General features: G+C 36.9%; 1 protein-coding gene and 2 pseudogenes across 1 annotated transcript; 1 reads left to right on the top strand and 2 right to left on the bottom strand.

Moving 5' to 3' along the window:
- On the bottom strand, positions 1 to 2351 carry LOC143539738 (WPP domain-interacting tail-anchored protein 1-like). The gene is made up of 3 exons (XM_077032966.1): positions 714 to 2351; positions 473 to 622; positions 1 to 398 (listed from the first exon to the last, which is right to left on the bottom strand). Exons 1-3 carry the CDS (start codon positions 2151 to 2153, stop codon positions 219 to 221), a joined length of 1770 nt encoding a protein of 589 aa, XP_076889081.1. The 5' UTR covers positions 2154 to 2351; the 3' UTR covers positions 1 to 218.
- A 2490-nt stretch (positions 2352 to 4841) lies between these two features.
- LOC143539760 (WPP domain-interacting tail-anchored protein 1-like) lies at positions 4842 to 6991 on the bottom strand (annotated as a pseudogene).
- A 12466-nt stretch (positions 6992 to 19457) lies between these two features.
- LOC143539739 (F-box/kelch-repeat protein At5g15710 pseudogene) lies at positions 19458 to 21288 on the top strand (annotated as a pseudogene).
- Positions 21289 to 21835: the final 547 nt, after the last annotated feature.

Below are 21835 nucleotides of genomic sequence, written 5' to 3' on the forward strand. Positions count from 1 at the left end.
TCCTACATATACAACAAAATTTCTAGCAATATGCTTGATAACTTGCACCTCAAGCAATCAAATTTGCAAATCGCATTAGATTTTTCGTGCTTTAAATCTCTTTTGACAAGATATAGTCTCATGACCTCACTCGGCTGGTTTGCGAAAAAGTACAACAAAATTTTCAACAACCAGACAAGTTTATCCGGGACATGAGCAATCGTCTTTAACCCGTACTACTAAACCTGAGTTTGATATATAAGTGCCCCGATTAGTGGAATGATGAGAATGAGGAATACTAACAGAATGTCTTTTGCCTTTAGCTGTCTCGCGTCAATGTCTCTTGCAGCCTCGGTAGACTCGCTTATAATCTCGCTTATAATCTCCTCGGTTACAGTCTCCTCGCGTGCCTTCTCAACCTAAAAATTAAAGCTTTATTGCATTAAATTATCAAACAAACGAAGCTACTAACAAAAAGCGGTATATAAGGTACCTCAAAATCAGTTGATAAGGCTTCTTCGATTTCTTTGTCATTAATGCTAGCTTTAGCTTCATCACCATGGCTAACCTCAACAGCAGGATCTTTATTGGCTTTATTTAAACAATTTACCAAGATTTTGTTTTCTTGTTTCAAGGAAGATATCTGCATACATACAAAAAATCAATAAATCACTTACAATTAAAAAAGTTATGTTTTTTAATATATTATATATATATTGTATTATAATAGAAACCTGCTTCTGAAGACGTTCTCTTTCGAGTGTCATCTGCATAACCAGATCGGTTATAAACTTGCTACAAAGAGTTATATCCTTAGCAGACACGTTCTTGGCTTCCTCCATTTGATGCAAAGATGTTTCCAAGCTTTTAGCTTTTCCTTTAACAAACTTAAGTTCTTTTTTGAGATCAGCATTTGCTTCTGATAACTGAATACACCTGTCCTCCATATTATCAGTCAGCATTTCAGCTTGTGTAACTTTTTTCTTCAAATCATCAATCACGTTACCCATGTCTTTAATTGTAGAAAGAAACATGCTTTTGTCCTCCTCATTAGCTTCACAACATGCTTCTGCGTGTTGCAGTTTAACTCTAACATCACACAGCTCCTGTTCAAGTGAAACCACCTTTTCACATGCGTCCTTGAGTTCCCGACACTTGTTTTCATAGTCCACAGCTTTGTTCTCTGCTTCAGTAATTTGGTGTCTCAAATCTTTGATTGTGTTTTCCCTTTCCACTATCCCTTTCGAGGATTCTTTTTGCTCTTTAACACGGTCACTAAGTTTTAGTAACTCGTTTTTCAATACTGCTTCTCGCTGAAGTGAACCTTTGAGATTGAACTGTAACATCTTGATTTTGGTTAGTAGTTCTTTGGAGGTTTCCATTAGCAGTACAGACGCATGGTCTGTTTCATAAAATTTTTGTAAGGTTGTTTCAGCTTCCTCTTCAGCATAACCTACATCTTCTTCTAACAAGCGTACCCTCATCATCAAAGTTTCTTCAATTTGAGTCAACTCACTCGCCCTTTTCTCCAAATCCATTTCTCTCTCCAAAGATTTCCCGAGCATTCTTAAAACATGCCTTTGATGTTCCACAGTTTTCATTTTCATCTTCTCAAGTTCCACAACATCATTGCTGTTCAACACCTCGGTACAGTCGTTGTCTCCAGACAATCTTAACAGGTTTTTCTCAAAGTTCGCAGATCGCATTTTTATTTCTGAAACCTGCTCCATTGATTGCTCCAATGATTTTTCCGAATCATACAACATTTCTTCCATCTTAACATTTCTTGAAGATAAAAATTCCCTTACATTATCTTTCTCTTTCTGAAGATCAGATATATGTGTCTCTAATATTCTCAGCTCTGAATGCAAAAAACCAGATAAAAGGTCATATTCTACTACCTTGATGACTAAATCGGGATCCATGTCAGATGATTCAAAGGCCTCAAAGTCACTTTCCTTAGTTTCCACATGCATTGCGAGTAAGTTCAAGTTGGTCAGCTTCTCACAGACGTATGCTATATCCAGTTCAAATCTTGTTATGATCTCTCCGGTGCTTTCTGAGTCTCGAGATGTCTTTACAGACATGGTACTTTTGTTGATGTCTGATTCTGACCCACCAGAATGAAGAGATAGTGGAGCGAAAGGTGCATTGTAACTGGTGGCAGCATTCATCTTAACGGTCCAGCAGCAAGTTCAATCAAGAACCTTGTAAAATTATGAACTGGTCTCTTGACTCACTATCTGCAGATACATCAGAAGTCAGTTACCAAACATATGCATCTCTGTACATTCATCTTATTTACCATCACTTGTTTCAAAATCAAAACTGTTCCTTCATAATATTCAGGGCTTAAATATTGGTAACCACATTAAACTTCATCCTAAAAAGGTATACTAAGTACTAACTGTGTTAACATCTTTACTACACATCAATCTTAGATCTCAAAACTTACAGGTTAACAGATTGACCGTTGACGCAACTATAGGAACATTTACAGTAATAATGAGCATTTTCTACCGAATACCAGTACCGTACTGGTACCCTTGGTTTTGAAAATCAAGAAGCGCAGAAAAACGACGGGTCTAAAACCGCAACGATATTTTTTACACGAGGCACAAGGTTTTTATATAACTCGTAGGTTTTTAGCATCCCCTACCCACCATTAAGCTATAAATAAGCTTTATATATGATTTAGTATATAAACTACCTACATGTACAACCTAAAGATGAAGAGCACGTGGTATGTAAGAAACCACTTTAGGAATTAGAATTAACATGAACAGAGGTTTGTATTACAAGAACTGAGTAGTAACCGAAGAGCCCCTGAGATATAAGACTACATCTTGAATAACTCTTCATTTTTATCTTCAATTCTTACATAGTATATATATAGTAGTAAGAAACTAATACAACTTACTTGCAGAGTTATCTTCTGCACATCCTGCCACACTTTTTAGCATAGCTTATAGCTTTTTTAGCTTTTTTTACAAAATAAGCTTAATTTGGTGTTTGGTTTAGCTTTTTTAGCTTATGCTTATAAGCATATATAAGCTAATTTGAAGAAGCTTACTTGAAGATGGTTTTTTAGCTTATTTGAATAAGCTTATTTGTTTAAGGGGGTAAGTTACTCATTTACCCTCAAATGATGGTGGATTAATAATATTGAAGCAACTTATTTCGGTAACAAATCAAAGAATATTGGATTTAACAACTTATTAAGCGTATAATCAAGTTGTAGAATATAAGCTAATCAAAACACTTAAAAGAGCTTATCAAATAATAGAAAATAAGCTATAAGCTACTTTAAAATATAAGCATAAGCTAGAAAATAAAAGCTAGGCCAAACACCTTTGCTTTCTCATCTTATTAACTTATACTAGCATACACTATAATCTAACACGGTACAACATTCTAAATCATAAAAATGGCCCGTGTACAAAAACTGTGCACCTCATCTGCGCTTTTTGTACTTTGGTCGCCTTGCGTCCGACCGAACACAATCGGTACCGGTATCGGTATTTGCTTTCATTTTTTCAGTATTAGTACCTGTACCTGTAACGATTGGTACTGAACGGTTTTCGGTATACGGTTTTACTCATTTTCAATACGGTACCGATCTTATCCCTAACTTACAGACCGAAGCATAAGAATGCTCATCTTAAACTACAATCAGCTAACAACAATTACGAAACCCTAACTTAACAAACATAACAAGACATCGAATTCGTTTATAATTTTCATCTCTAACACTACGTAAACGTTCTAACGAGCCCTAACTTTCCACGTGAAACCTAACAGAACAAGTCAAAACTGTAAACGGAAAACTGATAACCGTGAAATTGATTACATAATTACATACCGGATCCAGAAATTGAATCGATTAATAACGATCAGTTCCGATTCACTCTGTTGTTATCATCCAGTGAGTGTGTGTGATGTATGTATGTGTTAAAAGCTTAAAGTAAAAAACCACCGCTTACCCACTATATGCACTATTTTCATAAATTACCCCCTACACTTTTTTATTATTATTATTATTATAATAATAAGATAAATAAATAAACTGTCAATTTGACCAGCGTTTTCTCATAATGTCCATTATTAATCTTGTTGACCCGTATACTTTTAATTATTACTTAATGAGGTTTTAACCAACCAGATTCTACCATTTGTCCAAAAATCTTGTTAAAAGTTAATAAGATCTCGTTGGAAGCCAAAAAATCAGACGGAAGACAAGATAAGCCAAAAATTTTGTCGGACGCCAAAATAAATCTCGTCGGACACCTAAAAAATCACGTCATCTCCGAGGATTTCTTTATAAAACTAAGTTTTATGACGTGTGGAAAATCTTGTTGATTGAAAATCACGTCGAGCTAGATTAAAAAGCGCGCAGGTCGACGATTTGTCATTACTTGACAGGATTTTTAACCTTCCAGATTATGCCCCTTGTCCGAAAATATTGCTGGAAGCCAAAAAAAATCACATCGAAAAACGAGATACATCTCGTCGGACACCAAAAACAAGTTTTTTTTAAACAAGTTTAATGACGCGTGACAGAATCCTGTTGGTTGAAAATCTTGTCAAGTAAAGATTAAAAAGTATGCGAGTCAACAAGATTGAGGGTGCACATTATGAGAAAAAACCGGTCAAATATACATTTTGTTTACTTTGACTGGTCAAATGGACATATTGTTCATTTTCCCTTTCTATGATGTGTAGCATTTAATTTCATATCTCAAAACAAATTCATACAACATCATTCTTAATTTGAATACCACAAACACAAATGTATAACATGTTCTTGCTTTAAAAGGCTCAAAAACAGATGAAATCAAATCAGCCTACTAATCTTGATCATTACATTCATATATGCATGTCACCAAACTTGAAACTAAAACTTTTTTCAAAGAAATCTTGGAATTGCATAATAATCATCCGCCACGCCCGTCACATTCACCATCATCACCACCACCGATTCGATGTTTTCTAAACTGGGAGTCCGTGATCTGTTATTCTTTAACTTAATTTTCGCATCTTTAAGCTTTTGCTCAAGTATAACCACTTTCTCAGACGAAGTTTTCAAGTCGTTACTCGTCTGCGTTAGCATCCTAACTTTAGCTTCCGCACTCTCCGCCCTACGTTCGGCTTCAATAATCCGGTCTTTCAAATCTTTGACCGTTTTATGACCGTCTTCTTGACTTTCAAGGCCCGGTTTTTTAACATTGGACTGCAGCATGTTGACCTTACTCAACAAGTCTTTTGTGACGGATGTTAAGATCTCGGTTGAGTGATCGGCTGCGTATAACTTTTCCAATGTGACTGCAGTTTCTTCTTCGGCTAAAATGACTTCTTGTTCTGAAACATGCAGCCTCAACGTCAACGCTTCTTCGATTTGAGTTGACTCGGACACGCGCTTCTCGAACTCTCTTTCTCTTTCTAGAGATTTTTCGAGCATCCTTAGAATATGTCTTTGATGTTCCATAGTATGCATGTTCATCTTGTCTTTCAGTTCAGGAAGATCATTGGTTACTGTAGCCTCAGTATCATTGTCTTTACCTAAAAAAAAAAGTATCAACTTTTTTTTGGGTAAATACCGTAAAAAAATACAGTATATTTCCTGTTTGCCTCCTGTCTTGATGTAAGCATTATATTTTATTATGAAAACATTTATTCTTATAGAAAATAAAAAAATTCGGTTGTTTCTCGTAAAAGTCCTTTAACAATATTTTCCACATAAAACCAGCATACTTTCTGTTTTTTTTTATCATAAAAGTCCCTTAACACGTTAAATTTGAAGAAAATTATCTCCTAATTAAGATTTGAAATTGCATTATAATAACGAAAAAAACATTTGTATGTAACTTTTTAATAAATTTTAAATTTAAACAAATAATTTTATATGTTTTAAGATTTTTTTTATTGTATTTTGAGTTACGTCATCCACACTCATGTATTTTAATTATACTCTTCTTGAAAGATAACTTATTATTATCAACTAGTTGAATTATAAAAATGGAAAGTTTTTTTAACAATATTACACTTTTTTTTCAATGAACAGACTTTGCCTTTCCGGTTTCTACATGTCCAATTTAAAACATTAGTTTATCTCAATTCTTTCCTCGCGTAGTATTTATAAGTAAAGAACAATCATAATTTTCTTTAAATTTAACATGTGCTGGGACTTTAACGTGCCAAAAAATGCTAAAGGACTTTTATGAAAAAAATTCTTTCCTCACGTAGTATTAATAAGAAAAAAACAAAAAAAATCAAATTTAACATGTGCTGGGACTTTGACGTGTAAAAAAGATGTTACTTTTATGGAAAAAAATAATATTATTTTTATGTGCGAAAATTGTTAACGGACTTTTTCAAGAATATAAAGAAAGTATGTTGGTTTTTTATAATCAAAGAATGCACATAAAGAATGAACAATAAAGATCTTACCGGCCGTTTCTACTTCATAAAACTTCGAAACGTTCTTCTCAAACATCGCAGCCCGTGCTTTCAACTCCAACAATTGATCCATAGAATGCTGCAACGATTTTTCTGAATCACGCAACATATCTTCTTGTTCCACCGAAGTATCACCCAACAATTTACTCGAAGATATAAACTCCTGCATATTACTTTTATCCATCAAAACATCAGATATATGAGTTTCCAACACTTGCACTTCAGAGTTGAGAAAACCGGACAAAAAGTCAAACTCCAGTGCTTTGACTTCCAAGTCACTCAAATTCGGATTCGTATCGGATACAAAGGCCTCGAATCCACCCTCTATGGTTTCCATATGCATCAAGAGTAAGTTCAAGTTGGCTAACTTCTCGCAAACTCATGCCATATCGAGCTCGTACCTTGTAACAACCTCTCCAACACTTTCTAGTTCTTGAAATGTGTCTGCAACTGATGAAGTTCTTCTGGACATGGTTTTGAAGAACTCGGATTCTGGTCTGCATGAGTAGACCGATGCAGCGGCTGAAGATGGCTCGTAACCGAAGTGCGTATCCATCTTGAGCTGTAAATGATCAATTCAACACCTGAAAAAATGTAAACTTGTAAGTTTTGTAACTGAGAATAATAAGCAGACTTTGATAAAAATAGCGAGAGTGACCAAACCATAGGGACGGAAATAACAGTTCTCTAAATAATAAAGATGGTGTTATCGAGCCAAGCCTGAGCTCGACTCGTTTTGACTTATGAGAGCTCGAGATCGACTCGTTTCGAGCTCTTTCTCTAAAGCTCGAGCTCGACTTGTTTAATATTTATTAATTAATTTATATACATTTTTTTATTATATTTATATATTTTGAGAAAAAACTTAAACGAGCCTAAGCTAAGCTCGAGCTCGTCTGTGATGCGTAAAATTAATGCATAGAAGTTCAAAAATGGTATAATTTAATATACACAAGGCTCGGCTCGGCTCGGCTCGTTTCGAGCCTTTTATCGATACAAAATCTGAAATTTAGAGAGAATTAAGCAGATAGTAACCTAAAACAAACTAACTTAACTACAACAATTAACAATATCATCAAGTGCATTTATTGAACTCTTTAACAAAAACTTAAAAGAATTTGCTTCAATCACAAAACATAAACATGAAACATGAAACAACAATCAAGATCAAAATTTTTTATATCTAATAAAAGTTATTATATGAACATGTAAAAAAATATTTAACTAAAATCTCATTTTGGATCACGAGCCGCTGGTGATCGAACTTGTTTATTAAATGAGCCTCAAGATTCAAGTTTTTAACGAGGCGATCTCAAGTATCTTAACAAATTAAAATATCGAAACGAAATGATGAAAACAAGCATGATTAATGCGATAGGAATAAAATTTAAATCGGAGTTTATGTTTTTCGTGTTCTGAATGATCAAATGTATCGTGAATTCGGTAGCATAATATATAACACATCATCTGAGTTAGAACATAATATATAACATGCATTTGTGAATTGAATGAAGAATTGACATACCTAGATTGGAGATTTATTGGATGATGGAATGCAAGATTGTTTTATTTTTTTTGGGATGACAAACAAGATTCATTTCAATCCTTTGGTGTTCATAGCCAAAGGCAAGGAATGGTTCATTTCAATCCTTTGCATAAAGACTCTTAAATTTTAATTTTGTATGTTTTTGCAATGTAAGGATATCACTTGGTAATAATAAATTCATGCAATGCAAGGATATCATTTACTCTACAGCCAGCTGAAATTTTTGTGTTTGGTGGTACGAGGGAAACACACTTGTGTGGAGATCTTACAAGAGTGTCTCACTTTGTTGGGCTTAGGGACAATGAATTTGTTGCGGGCAGGCAGCATTGAAGGCGGAAACAAGCATAGTTGCTAAACACGAGAAAGTGTGTTTAGAGAGTCAGTATGGATTTATTCCTTTTGCTTTTGATATATTTGGTTTTCTAGCTCCGAAGGCTGTGGAGTTTCTAAATAGGGTTCAACGGGTCATGCATAGTATTTTATCTGTTCCTAAGACCCAAAACTTTGTTTTTAGTAGGATCGGGTTTGTTTTTCAAAAGGGGTTGTGGACAGCTTGTGACTATTTACCTCCTCAGTTGATGATGATTCCTTTTTAAATGTACAAAGTGAAAAATAATTCAACGCTGTGTTGAAGATATGCTTTTTTTCCCTCCTCAGTTTATGTTCAGCTATACTCTCCAAAGCGCCCTCTTGAGCTTAATGACGGAATGAAATTGGACGGATGTTCATTCCTCAAACTCAACTCGAGTTTTGTTTTATTATTATTTTTCTTGGTGTGGTACTTGGCTACCGGGGTGTTTTGTGGGTCGGGGGTGGTATGACCGGGGCTATTGAGGAGGTTGTTTGGCCGTGTCCGTTTAGAGGCTTCCACTGTTGCCCGGATGGATTACCGGGGTCCAAGGGGGTTCGATTGGCCGCACATATTAAGCGGCTTCATTTGTCATCGGATGACAAGAAAGAGACCTTACGGGAGGCGATCTCGACAAATTTGGATTTGTTTATTTCGGTTGGTGAGGCTTTAAAGGTCTCGCGTAGGTGGATGTGTGGAGCGTGTATGGAGTCACATGCTCTCCGTCGGGGGTGCCATCATGATGACGGGTCGGTCTGGTACAAGTGTGTCACGGGAGATGTGGAGGAATATATAGTGGGGATTGCGAAGCCACATGTTGGGAGGGAAGTTGTCGCGGTGGGAAGGGTGGAGGTGGATGTAGCTCTCCTTGAGCGTGTCTTCACTCTTCCTATTACGACTGTTAAAAACATTCCTCATAGTTGTCGTATGGCTTTTTCCCAAGCCTTAGTGGGTGCTCTGGGTAAGGTGGCGGCTATGCCAGAGTCTGTTGAGGCGTGGGTGAAACTGTTGTTGTTACCACATTGCACCTTACGAGTTTTCAGACCTTCTAATCGTCAGCAACGCAGGTCTGGCAATAGAAAGTCTGAGCAATGCCGAATTATTCAACGGTCGCTATCCGCTTGGGGTGACCGTGACGGTTTCTTTGAGCTCCTTATATCGCTTTTTAACCAACCCCTAGGAGATGCCCCGGGTGGTGATGCGTTTGTACCCGAGTCTGACAACGCCGGGTTGGGCGCCAATGTTAAACAATGTTTGCGAAAAGTTGCGGACGAGCATTTCACTGCTGCGGTCAAGGTATTATGCTCTTCAGGGGTTGCACCTTTCGGTAAGGATACTTTGAACGCTTTGTTGTCTAAGCATCCCATCATGGCACCTCCGATTATGCCTGCTTCCTTGCTTTCCGAGTCTCCCCTTGTCGTGGACGTTGATAGTGTGCTTGGGTGCATTAAGTCTTTCCCTAAAGGGACTTCGTGTGGGCGGGACGGTTTGCGAGCCCAACACATTTTAGATGCGTTGTGCGGAGAGGGGTCTCCGATTGCGGATGGTTTGCTCAAGGCTATCTCTGCGGTGGTTAATTTATTTTTGGGGGGAAGGTGTCCTAAGGTGTTGGCAGAGTTTGTTGCGTCTGCCCCACTTACGCCGTTGCTTAAACCGGACAATGGGATTAGACCTATTGCCGTTGGGGCCATTTGGAGGCGGTTGGTCTCCAAGGTGGCTATGAGGGGTGTCGGGAAGGAGATGGTTAAATACCTCGGTGACTTTCAATTTGGGGTGGGAGTCCCCAGTGGGGCAGAGGCCGTGCTTCATAGCGCGAACAGGTTTCTAAATTAGTTTCATTCGGATGGGTCATTGGCTATGCTTACTGTTGATTTCTCCAATGCCTTCAACTTAGTAGATAGGACGACCCTTCTACATGAGGTTCGGAGTCGATGTCCTTCCATTTCTCTTTGGGTGGATTTTATATATGGGCAGTCGGCTAGGTTATATGTGGGTGATACTTTCATTAAATCCACCACTGGGGTTCAACAGGGGGACCCTCTTGGGCCTCTCCTTTTTGCCTTAGCCTTGCACCCACTTGTTCACCAAATCAGAGATCGGTGCAAGCTTCTCTTTCATGCTTGGTACTTGGATGATGGCACGATTATCGGGGATACTAGAGAGGTAGCCAAAGCATTAGATATTATCAGGTCTGAGGGGCCTCGTTTGGGTCTTGAATTAAACGTTAAGAAAACAGAGTTATTTTGGCCAACATGCAATGGGGTGAAGGCACAGGAGGGGTTGTTCCCTTGCGGGATTGGAAGTCCGGGGCTTGGCGTGAAACTCCTTGGTGGTGCTGTAAGCCAGGATGCGGGGTTTATCAGCAGTTTGGCTATGAAAAGGGCATCTAGCGCTGTGGAACTGATGAGCTGTCTCCCAAGACTTCGGGATCCTCAATGCGAGCTTCTTTTGCTTCGCTCATGTATGGGAGTCGCCAAGCTTTTGTTCGGTTTGAGAACATGCCAACCTATGTATGTGGGGGAAGCTGTTTCTATATTTGACAATGGTCTTCGAAGGGCGATTGAGGACATCGTGGTTTGTGGAGGTCCGTTCTTTGGGGATTTCCAATGGAGGTTGGCGTCCCTTCCGATCCGTTATGGGGGGTTGGGTCTCTGTTCGGCCGAGGATGTATCTACATATGCTTTTGTGGCTTCGAGAGCACAGTCGTGGTGTTTGCAAGACCATATTCTTCGGGGTTGTGATATTTATGGGTTGGACTCTGATTATGGGTGTGCGATGAATCGTTTACGTACTTCACTTCCAGATTTTGATCTTAGCGGGTTCTCTAATAAGGACACCGCCCCCCCTAAAGCCCAACATGTTGTGGCGAGTGCCTTATTTAGTGGAATCGTCAAGAGTTTAGAAGTGAAGTTTGATCTATCCCCTCGCCAAAAGGCGGTGTTTGAATGCCTTCGGGCTCCTCGAGCTCAGGATTTTCTAACGGCTATCCCCATTGAAGGATTAGGCCAACGTATTTCGGGTTTGGAGTATCGGGCTATCCTTAAGTACCGGTTAATGATCCCTATGTTCCCGACGGATGAACCTTGCCCAATTTGTCGTAAGGTCTGTTTGGATTCTTTTGGTGACCATGCGGTGCATTGCAAAGAATTGCCTGGCTTTAAATACAGACATGATCTGGTTAGGGATGTTCTGTGTGATGTTCTTAAACGGGCAGGGATTTCTGCTAAAAAGGAGGCCCCTGTTAACTTTCTCACGGATCCTATTGAAGGGAGGTCTACTTTACGACCAGCTGATATTCTTGTGTTCGGGTGGGCAGGGGGGAAACACGCCTGTGTGGATCTTACAGGAGTGTCTCCTCTTGTTGGGCTCAGGGACCGTGGGTTTGTTGTGGGTCAGGCTGCGTTGAAGGCTGAATCGGGCAAAGTTGTTAAACACGAGAAAGCTTGTTTAGATAATCAACATGTCTTTCTACCATTTGCCTTTGATACATTTGGTTTTCTGGCTCCAGAGGCTGTGAAATTTTTGAGTAGGGTTCAGCGCGTCGTACACGGAACCTATTCAGCTTCTAGGTCCCAAAGCTTCGATTTTAGCAGGATTGGCTTTGCTGTTCAAAAGGGGGTTGCGGCGCAGCTTGTTGCCCGTTTGCCTGCCACTTTATTGTAATCGTTTTATAGTAAATTATATAAAACTTCGATTGTATAGTAAAAAAAAAAAATTTACCTACTACTCTATTGTAATCGTTTGAATGGTTATTTATAAATTAATAACGCTATATTTTTAATATACGAATAAAAATGAGACATAAAACTATCAACCATCATCTTCCGCGGCTCCTCGACATTAGCACTTCGCACGCTCGCATCGCCACGAGCCGCATTAAGGGCCGCCTTAGTATTTTTGTTGGGAATTAAGATTTTTAAAAATCCTTCCATCGCGATACGCGACGGGTTTAGATTAGCCTCATTGCGTAGCGCGATGACGTGTAACCTTATCCAGTTATATTGTGGCGTAGCGATACGCGATGAGTTGATATAGCTACCCATCGCGTATCGCGACGTGGAAGTTACGCGGATGACACGTTGCATGCCACGTGGCGTGCCACGTAGCATGCCTAGGGCTGACTCGACCAAGCTACGAGATTCTTCGCGATACGTGGCGCCCGTTGTGTATGGCCATCGCGTATCGCGACGGGGTCCAAAATCTGCTATAAATAGGAAGTGAACGAGACATTCAAAATTGCTCAAAATTTCTTTTCTCGCTGAATTCACACACACATATAAGTATTTTATAAGTATAATACCCAAGTTATCGTAGCGATATCCTATCCGATCGAAAGAAACATACACGAATCCAAAAGCTCTGCCTGTTAAGGTAAGACATTGTGCCATCGTGTAAAGTTTCTAATCTCGTGATTATTGGTTTATACTAGTCTAGATATACTACATTGTGTTTATCCTAGGTGCTTAATACCAAGAGGCGTTTTCTTTAATTGTAAACTTGCAAGGTGATACATTCGAGTTTTTATACAACTCCCATTTGCGTGAGACAACTATTTTTCCGACACTGTCATGGTGATTTCAAAACCTACAAAACCCATGATAGATTGTCTAAATATTTTCAAAAGTATTTAAAATATATTACAGTGATTAAGTCTCTATAGACTTATGGGATGGTTACTACTTACTACTGGTATTGTGGGGTTTTGTATACAAGGCTTGCCTACTGGGCTATTACACGTTACTTATTGGACAAATGTTAGCCAATAAGTATTATGACCACAGCCATAGATAATTAGATGCGGTCGAGTGACAAGTACCTTTCGGTAATTTGTAAGCAGGCAGATGTAAAAACAACTTAATGCTGTAACTGTAAAATGTGTCATTTACAACTGAATGTACTCACTAGTATTTCTTGCTGATCAAATATTTTAAACATGTTTCAGGTGACTTGTTAGAGACAAAGGAATGATGTCTGCGGGCTTCCAGCTTAAATAAGTGGCTTGTCACCAGAATAAAAGAAACGTGTTTTGTAAATTAGGGTTTAACCCTACAAAACTTATGTTTGTATTAAAAGGGATTAAATTCCCAGTTTATTATAATAACAATCATTGTGTTTTTGTAACTCTGATCATTTTTCCTAACTACGATTCTCATGAAAATTTTCCGCTGCAAAATAATTTAATAAACACCGATACCACCAATCAATGTTCACGACTTCCCTCCCAGAATACAGGGGTCGGGGGCTGTGACACAGTGCCCCCTTAAAACTTTCTTGGTTTAGGGGTTTTGCCCCATACAACCTTAAACATTGTGTACTATAAATTTCCTAACTCGTATCAATAGTTATTATGACTTTTCATTTGGTCCCCAAGTAAATTCAATAACCCAAAATTGCTTGACATTAGAATCGCCAACAATATATTATTCGATGGAGTAGTTCAATACCATGATTCAAACTCACATAAGTAATTGACATGGCCGACCCTAAGGAGAGGCAACCAATAGGGTGGATGACAGTTCCAGGCATGATCTTCTAGAAATGCCCAAAAAAAATTATATATAGACATGTATTTTTTTTTTGTATGTATATTTAAAGATAACAAACAATCGCACCTAAAAAATTTAAGCCCGTTTAAAAACGAAAAAAAAGGGGAAGTTTTCACATTTAAGGTCATGTTATTACTCATCACTGATAAAAAAATTGTTAATAACTTTTGAAGACAACCCTGATGGTTAACCCATACATTACTAACAACCACGAGTATCGATTGATAATTTGAAAGTCCTTTGATAGTAATTAATAAAGGCTCTGGGGTATTCAAACACTCTTTGACTTATTTACACACCCTTCGACTCCATATGATCGTATGACACTTATACGATTGTATAAGATTTCTAAATTTGTCATCTTTTCGCAGCTTTTGGTTGGCTGACCAAGAACCATTGTGTGCTTAGATTTGAAATTCCTTACGATTGTATGACAACTATACGATCATATGGTTTTTTTCGACAACCAACAACTATACAACCATGATATACGATCATATGACTTTTTTTTGGTAGACAACCATCAACAATACGCTCATGTTACATTTTTTTATTTTTTTATTTTTTTCCGTCGAGATACCCAAACAGCTGAAACAAAAGCGATGCTCGTGTTTAGATAATGCAAACATAATTCAAAAAAAAAAATTAGAATTGATCGGTTGTAAACATTGATATGTTGTTATAGAATTCGTTATCGTCATCGCCAAAAATCGACATCGTTCACGTTGTTTTGGTAGTGAACGAATGAGAAAAAAAACTTATATCGTTCGCGTTTATATATTAAAATCGATAGAATATTATATCACGTCCGGAATATTATATGACTTCTGATCAAACTCGTACGAACCATACGCTCAGTGTACTTTGTCACATGAAGATTCCATACGATCGTATAACTCCCGTACGAAAACATATCATGTCCCTTAATAAATATTGATTTTATTGATAGCTTAAATAAGTTCCTTATACGCAACTCATGTTTTGAATCTTGTCGAGTAACACTCACCAATAATAAAAAATAATAATATAAATATAATAATAATAATAACAAAAATAATAATCTATCTATTCTAATAATTAATAAAAGACCGCACATTGTTGTCACTTGTCAATCTCCTTGCCATCCTCACATTTTTTTCAACTCATTTCAATATATGGTTCTTATTATTTAAGTCATTTCAATACATGGTTCTTATCTTTTAAGTCATTTGAATATATGAATTCAATACTTTTATTAAATGTAAATCCTAACCGATGTATTCATTAACATTAATTGTGAAATAAGAAAATATCAAAAATTGAAGTTGAAGGCTTGTTAAAATTAAATTTTAAAGTCACGCCTAATTGCAAATTATAGTAAGTAAAGTGCATCATTGCCGAATAATTTGGATTTGTATGGTAAACTACGAATTGTTTTTAAACTTGAATCCGAGCAGGAGTGCATATTTTTTTACATAAGGTTGGTTTCAAATTTGGATTTAAAATTTTCTCATACGCATTTGAACTTAGGAAAATGTGTATTTTTCTTAATTTTCTCCAAACATTTTGTATAAATATTGCAAACATGGAGAATACCTATTATATATATCTTGAAAATTATAATTATAATCCATATGTATAACGATTTACTATATGAATTATTTGTCATCTTTATATGTTTATGTCATTTTGTGTAGTATAAGGAGTTTTAGCAATAAAAAGATCAATATTAAATTTTCAATATTTTCTTTCATAATTCAGACCAAAATGGTTTAGAAATATATATTTTATGACTTGATTTATATTTTTTTTATACATTTAAATATATTTAATTTAATATACTGTAAGGCCCCGTTACCGGTAGCCCTACTTTCGTGTTGGATTTACTCGTAAACGCAGTTCTAAATATCAGAGTTAATTAAAACATTCGCGGAACATTAAAAACTTTCATAAAACATTTCGTAACAATCCAAAACTTGTCTTAAACAAACAACTTGTCTTCCAAAAACAAAGTGATTAAAACATATCACGTCTTGAGTCTTCTGATGCCAGCCTCTTATTCAATGCCACGTGTCTCCTCAAGCGAGCTGCCTCATCCTACTCACCTGCGTGCATACTAAAAGTCAGCTAAGCTGAGTGAGTTCTAGTTAATCATACATTATACAATACACATAAACTTATATTCTTTCAATCATACTTTCATACTTTCTGTTGTACTAACTTGCTTTCATATCTTACGTTATAAAGAGCATTACGCCCTACATTCCTCGAGTATTATTAGGGCTCGGTACCCTCCTTCCTCGAGTATTATTAGGGCTCGGTACTCTCTTTCCTCGAGTATTATTAGGGCTCGGTACCCTCTTTCCTCGAATACTAGTAGGGTTCGGTTCCCTAGTTCTCGAATATTAGTAGGGTTCGATTCCCTCTTCGTTACCATACAACCATACATCATACCTCGAGTATTATTAGGGCTCGGTACCCTTTTCGTAACCATGCAACCATCCTTTCCTTCTTTTATTAACTTTATCACGTTCATACACATAAGCATACATATCATACTTACCTTATATATAGCGTTACAACCTGACAGTACGTGCAATATCCGAAGATCGTTCACGTACCTTCAAGCAATCATTCATACATTTCACATTATTCACATAAGGCATACACTTATCTCTTAGGATAAGCGTATTAACAAACATATTGAGTATGCACACAGCCCCGAAAACATAACACATAAATGGGGCTAGAAACTCACCTGGATCCTTTTACGCTCTCCGTTAATCGTTATTCCCTTCTTGAGCTGTGCACGGCTAACTGTATAATATTTACATATATCAATTAACTATCACTACTCATATCATCTTTCTAGTCTTAGCTACTACCCACAACGAACGGGGGTCCAGGGGCAGCGCCCCTTGCAGCGGGGTCTAGGGGCGGCAGCCCCTAGCAGGGTCCAAGAGGCAGAGCCCCTGGCTGGGGTCGAGCTGCCAGGTCAGCTTGGAAAAATTTTATTTCCATTAACTGTCTTAACACATTTTCTATTAGCATTTTGAATCATTGAATAATATGTTACTTAAAAGTTCAAGGGCTTATTTGTAATTAAATCATTCTTTTCTAAGTCCAGGGACCATTCTGTCATTATGTTAAACTTCTAATTCGTCCCAGTCCTTTAACGAATGGGGTTCATAACGAATGAACCCATTCGTTACCTTATAACGAATCAGACCTTATTCGTTTGATCTGGTTAGCAAATTGAACCCTATGACGAATTGAACTCTTAGCGAATCAGTCCACATAACGAATTAGTCCATATAACGAATTAGTCCATCTAATTCGTTCTCTCTTCTAACGAACTGGCTATAACGAATCAAGGGTGATTCGTCATCCCTTTCCCTTAACGAATTGAACAAGAACTGTAATCGGTTCGCTATGTTCCCATGGACGAACTAGCTAGCGAATCACCTTTAATTCGTTATATTCCTGTATCGAACTAGGGTTAGGTCAGGAATGTCAGAACATTCCCTGACATTCCCCCCCCCCAACCTCGTACCACTTTCCGGCGCCGTCATTGCCGGAAAGCCGCCGGAAAAACGCGATTTCGCCGGAAAAACGGGTTTTAGCTCGTTTTTCACCGTTTTTCGTCCCGTTCGATCCAGATCTGAGCTAGGGTGACCCCTAAGCTCATCATAGGTTCGGTTTATACCCGATTCCATCCGGATCTCGTGACTTAAACGGTTTAACGGTGTCGGCTCGTCGTTTCGTGACTATATCTAACGGGTTTAAGCTAATAAAACATCATACTAGTATTACCTCGGGTCGGTGCTCGGTTTCCTTCTTGGTTTCGTTGTAGATAAGGAAGAACTAGAGAGAAATCTTAAGTGTGTGTTTTTGGTGGTGTATGGAATGTGTGAGAATGAATTAAATGAGGGATTAATGGTTTATATAATTATGGATCATGGGCTTAAGCCCATGGTCCTTTCCTCTTTCTTTCATAATCCAAGTCCATAATCCATATCCATTTAACCCAACACTAGCCCAACTCGTATTCTATTTCTCTAAACCGATAATGACCCACTATAAAATAGACGATATTTATTCTATTAATAAAACCGAAATTAGGATGTTACATATACCTTTTAAGACAAATTACTTACTAAAAGCATTCAAAACGTTAAACCAAAATATATGTTTCATTCTCATTCCACTATTTTCGTTTTTCAAAAGTCATTTGGGATATTGAAACGTAGGATATCGTTTTCATCAGTTATTACATAATTTCAATATTATATTAACTTATAGACTTTATTTTTGTACAAATACAACGAACTAGGGTAATGTTAGTTTTACCTGTTGGTTAATACAAAATTAAAGTGTTTATTATGGTTTATATTCAAAATAATAAAGTTATACATAATTCTTTTTAAAAAAAATACAGTTATAACATTTATTATTAAAATTTATAAAAATCCACTAAAATTCATATCTTACTTATAATGTAACTTAATAGAAATAAATATTCTATTTTCACATTAATTTTTTTTAAAAAAAATAGTTAATACGATTAAAAGTCATTTATCATGCTTCCATAAAATCCGAAATATTTGTGTCTCTTTTTTCTATAAGTTGTTAAAATATATATCGATTAGTTAAATATTCCAACAACTTCCCATATATTAACCACTAACACAGGATTAATATTCAAAATATAAACATTTATAATTCATACGTTTAACTATTATAAATAGGAATCACTACATTCAATTATACAACTTTAATTTTCTAATATTCTGCTAACTCTGTATAATCACTGTAATTTGAACATGATTTAATGTTAGTACGTCTTCGTCATTTTTCTAGAAATTACATTCATATGAAACGAAACAAATCATTTTGTTATAGTTTAATTTCCAGTTATATATGTTACTTGATTATATGATTGTTAATTCTAACATATAAAATCAATTTAAAATTTGTCATATGCAGAATATTAATGACAACAAAATTATCATGATCAATCAATTTTAAATTCTAAAGATTCTAAGGATGATTATCCTATCAAATTTTAAGTAATTTGGTTTTTAGGATAATCATGATTTTTTTGGATAAACAAGAGCTGATGATCTCAAATGACATCATATTAATTGATTAAAATGCATGATATTTTATGTATGCGAATTTTTTGTTGTTAATTTCATAGATACATTATCATTTATCTAGGGTTTATATGTACTTGAAGAATCTTACTTGTCACACGAAAGAGTTATAAGCAGACCTATATGTTACCTTATCAAGAGTTATGAGCAGACATGTACTAAATATTTTGATTTTTGATAAACAATGTATACCAACAAATACATTCACAAATGTAGTGTACAAGGAAACTTTTATTTATTTGTACCATATTTGTGTAATCTTAGTTATGTAATCTCTATAATATTAATGTAAATTGTAATTGTATTAATAACATATGATGATGTTGTTGAATGTATTCACTTTAATGGTTAAAGTTTAAAATGTTTAAAATTTTCAACAATTACCCGTATAATACACGGGCCTCAAACTAGTAATAAAATATACATAACAAGTCCTCATCACTAGAAACAAAAAACAAATCAAAACCCAATTATCAAATTATTCACAGAACAAACAAACAAACCCTAGGCCTCTCAATTCTTGATGAAACCCCATAACCAGACAACCAATTCAACACCAAGCTTACATCTTTCACCATGAAGGTAACACCTTTCAATCTTTAACATGTTACCCATCATTTCCCCCTTCATTTCCTCTTCAATTCGATCCCAATTTTGCTTCTTGAAAACCTAGGGTTTGTTCGTCAGAATCCAATTAGATCTTCATACGCCAATCATTTCTCAATATTTCACCGGATTTGTGTTTCGTAACATGTTAATTTGAAGCATCGGCTGTCAATTTGTGTCTTGTGTTGTTATTTATTGTTAATTGATTGTTAATTGAAAATTATGGTATTAGGGTTAGGGTTTGTTGAGTTTTTGAATAGGGTTCGGTGGGTCGTGGGTAGTAACTTTTTGGGTTGATAAGACCCAAAGATTTGTTTTTAGTGGGATCGGTTTATCTGTCACTTTCTTTTAATCGTTTTGAATCGTGATTACGACATTAAGATTATTAAGAAAAAAAACATGGTGTTAGGGTTAGGTGAACAGGATGAAGGGAGACAATTGGGTTATTTTGTGGGAAGTAGTTCTCGATCCCCGAGTCCGAGCTCGATTACGCGGGGGCTCGGGTTTAGGAACGTTAGTCCGTCGAGACAAAAGGTGGTCAAGACGAAACCGAGAGGTTTAGATGAGGAAATGATTGCTACATTTGCGAAAGCTTCGCATACTGATAATGTTGTTGTTCATATGGAGGATAATATATGGGCGATGTTACCCGAGGATTTGTTGAGCGAGATATTAGCTAGGGTCCCGCCTTTCATGATATTCCGTATGCGTTCGGTTTGTAAACGGTGGAATTCGATATTGCAGGATAACGGGTTCTTGAAGTTTCATTCGCAGGTCCCGTCGCACGGGCCGTGTCTTATTACGTTTTGGAAGAATTCGCAGACGCCGCAGTGCTCGGTTTTTAGCTTGCCGTTGAAACAATGGTATAAGATTCCGTTCGGTTTTTTACCGCAATGGCCGTTTTGGCTTGTTGGATCTTCGGGGGGGCTCGTGTGTTTTTCGGGTCTTGACGGTTTGACTTTCAGAACGTTGATATGTAATCCGCTCACGCAGAGTTGGAGAGCGTTACCGAGTATGCATTATAACCAACAAAGGCAGTTGATAATGGTTGTTGATAGAAAGACACGGTCTTTTAAGGTTATTGCAGCGAGTGATATTTACGGTGACAAGTCGTTACCGACTGAGGTGTATGATTCGAAGATTGATAAATGGTCCGTTCACCAGACGATGCCAGCTGTCAATCTTTGTTCGTCGAAGATGGCATTTTGTGACTCGAAACTGTATATGGAAACGATTTCACCTCTCGGTTTGATGATGTATCAGTTGGATGCAGGGTACTGGGAACATATACCTGCGAAGTTTCCGAGATCTTTGTTGGACGGGTATTTGGTTGCGGGGACACAAAAGCGGTTGTTTTTGGTTGGAAGAATCGGGCTTTATAGTACGCTGCAAAGTATGAGAATTTGGGAGTTGGATAATGAGAAAGTGATTTGGATTGAAGTAAGTCGAATGCCACCGAGGTACTTTAGAGCTCTGTTGAGGTTATCGGCTGAGAGATTCGAGTGTTTTGGTCAAGACAATTTGATTTGTTTTACGTCGTGGAATCAAGGGAAAGGTTTGATCTTTGACGTTGATAAAAAGGCGTGGTCTTGGATTGCGGGGTGTGCGTTGCAGACGTATAACAGTCAGGTCTGTTTTTATGAGCCACGGTTTGATGCTTCAATATACTGAGTTGGCAGTTTTGGTTCATTGGCTCGAACCCAAGATGACTCCAGCATGGTCATGACTGCATGGCTAGTTAAGTTTTGTGTTCTGCACTTTTGAGATCAAATTTTCCATTAAAAATTGTTGTATACTTTTTGAAATTTGTTAATACAGTTTATTATTTGGGTCTATTATTATAGGGGTGTCGTTTTTACCTGAACACGAACACGGAACCCGAATAACACGGAACCCGACCCGAATATTAACCTGAATTTACACACAAAAAATGGCAGTTATACATATACGTAAACGATAAACCGAAATGTCTAGTTTTCGTCCCATATATTTTGTTTTTGTCATGAACATGATATTTTGGTGGTTTTTTGTTTTTTTTGTTTTTTCTGCTTTGTGTATGCATATTGAAAAATTAGTTATCGTGTTGGAAAGTGATTAATACGATTCGAAAGATCATATTGTAAAGTATGCATTGCAGCTTGTGCTTAGAATAGCGATTAACCCTACCCACCGAATAAACTCAAATAACCCGAAACGGGTAGATTTTCTATAACATAAA

The sequence above is a fragment of the Bidens hawaiensis genome, unplaced genomic scaffold (assembly GCF_021521415.1).
Source record: "Bidens hawaiensis isolate Kalapana, Puna unplaced genomic scaffold, B.hawaiensis_p1.1 tig00012010_1, whole genome shotgun sequence".
Taxonomy (NCBI): Eukaryota; Viridiplantae; Streptophyta; class Magnoliopsida; order Asterales; family Asteraceae; genus Bidens; species Bidens hawaiensis.

Bases quoted from the DNA above. Each gene is read 5' to 3' on its own strand.
- LOC143539738 (XM_077032966.1), bottom strand. From the start codon at position 2,153: ATGAATGCTGCCACCAGTTACAATGCACCTTTCGCTCCACTATCTCTT. The intron at 623-713 runs GTTTCTATTATA...GTATGTATGCAG, and splicing joins GAGAACGTCTTCAGAAGCAG to ATATCTTCCTTGAAACAAGA. The intron at 399-472 runs GTACCTTATATA...TTTAATTTTTAG, and splicing joins CCTTATCAACTGATTTTGAG to GTTGAGAAGGCACGCGAGGA.